General features: G+C 67.0%; 1 protein-coding gene across 1 annotated transcript in view; it reads right to left on the bottom strand.

Moving 5' to 3' along the window:
- Positions 1 to 590, bottom strand: part of CHLNCDRAFT_140110 (hypothetical protein) — a gene marked incomplete at both ends in the record, with an annotated part of 1901 nt that extends 1311 nt beyond the window's left edge. The window contains 3 exons of the mRNA XM_005843630.1: positions 8 to 146; positions 267 to 316; positions 476 to 590. Coding sequence (XP_005843692.1) covers positions 8 to 146; positions 267 to 316; positions 476 to 590 — 304 coding nt within the window. The remainder of the gene's footprint in view (positions 1 to 7; positions 147 to 266; positions 317 to 475) is intronic.
- Positions 591 to 1818: the final 1228 nt, after the last annotated feature.

The raw sequence follows: 1818 nt of genomic DNA, 5'->3' as shown, positions 1-1818 counted from the left end.
CCTGCACCAGGCACCACAGGCTGCAGATCGCGTCCGCGGCATGGGCGCACCAGCCAGCCGGGGGCGGTATGTGGGGCAAGGGCGGCGGCGTGGCGCGCCAGAAAGCGGCGGTCCTTGGGTGTGTTGGCGCGCAGGTCGCACACCAGCTGCAGGGGGGCAATGCAGGGCAGGCAGGAAGAGTGGCAGGGCAGGCGACATGTCGGGGGAGGACAAGCGCGAGCGTCTGCGGCAGCGCTGACAGGCGTGCACAGCAGCAGGCCATGCACCTGGAAGCAGGCGTCTCGAGTGTGCTCCGGCACCACCAGCGCCATCGGCCCTGCGAGGGACGCATGGAGTGTGCGGAGGGAGGCCAGTTTGTGCTGAGCGACGCTCACGTGAGCGCCAGCATCGGCGCCGGCGGGAGGGTGGCGGGAGGAGCACGGCTGGACAGTGGCATTGATTTAGCTCGGTCACCACCGCGGCCCGGCCTGCTCACCCTCAAGGATGGAGCGGTAGAGGCTGAGCAGCAGAGTTACGGAGGCGCTGGTGACCATCTGCACCGATCCCACCGGCCCAGCGCCTGTGGGCATCTCTACATCCTCGGAAACCATTCTGGACGGTGTGGACGTGCCCAGCAGCCGAGAGGGTCCGCAGGGAGGGTGGAGGGTCGAGTGACGAGCGATGGCGGGGCCTGGCAGGCTTACCGGCAATCTGTAGACTCAGAGGCAGCCACAGCGGGCTCCGATCGCTGCTTGGAGCCGGTATGCATGCGCTCCCCAGATCCTGCCAGCACAGCGTTTTCGCGGCAGCTGCCAGAATGGCCTTGCGGGCGCCTGGACGCATTGTGTCGAACGCGGCATTCATCTCCTGGCGCCCTGCGCCATCCAAGGCCTGCATTCGGCTGAAGAGCACATCCGCTGCTCAGGGCCTCCCGGAACTCCGCCAGACCCTCACCCCGCTTCACCACATCGGTCTGGGATCGCCAGGGGCAGTGGCAGCAACGCATCACGCACCCGCTGTTTGAACCCATCTCCTCCCGCCACTTTTTCTGCCCTCGCCCCACTCACCAGCATGCCGCCCCAAAGGAAGCGGCGCATAGCGCTGCTGGTGCTGGGCTCGGCGCTGCTGCTCAGGCTGTCGCCCATGTCAGGTGCGGCGCGCGCGGCCGCTGGGCTCCTCCCGCCTCCACCGCTCCCCTTCAACCACTGAGCTTCCGACTGGTGGCCGCATTGGCGGGGGCAGAGCGCTCACTTCCCTGCTAACTGGCCTCCTCCCCTCGCAGTGTACAACGCCACGCTGCTGCTGCTGGGCAACTCGTGCGGCTGGGCGTGGCAGACGGTGCGTGCGGTGCCCGCCCCGCCGCCCCCACTGAAGTCCGCCATCCTCAACGTCACCTCCGACTTTGACCAGGTGAGGCCTGGGGCAGCTTTTGGCCAGAATTTTGTGTGTAAGCAGCAGGCGCTGGTGCGCTGGGCCTGTGGAAGCATGCGGCACAGCTGTCGCTGCCGCCGCGCGCTACGGCCTGCCCTGCTGCGAGCTTTTCCGCCCGCTGCACCCCACCTACCGCGCCCCCCCGCACTGCTCCCTGCAGCTGGCACATCTCGTCGTCGACTTCATGCAGCAGCCAGGAATGGATCCAGATGTGGAGCAGCGTTTCAAGGTGTTCCTGGCGGAACGTGCAACCAAGTGAGCTGGGCGTGGCAGGAGCTCCATCAGCCAGGGGCAGCAACAGCAGCATGGCCTGCTGCAGCAACACTGTGTGTTGGGGGGGGGGGGGCGTTTGGGATTAGCCCTGGGGCAAGTGTAACCCCAAATGACCCGTTGACCAAACCGTGATAG

Source organism: Chlorella variabilis (genome assembly GCF_000147415.1).
Source record: "Chlorella variabilis unplaced genomic scaffold CHLNCscaffold_28, whole genome shotgun sequence".
In the NCBI taxonomy this organism is placed as follows: Eukaryota; Viridiplantae; Chlorophyta; class Trebouxiophyceae; order Chlorellales; family Chlorellaceae; genus Chlorella; species Chlorella variabilis.
The sequence above is the reverse complement of the archived record's forward strand: the minus strand, read 5'-3'. Positions and strand labels throughout refer to the sequence as shown.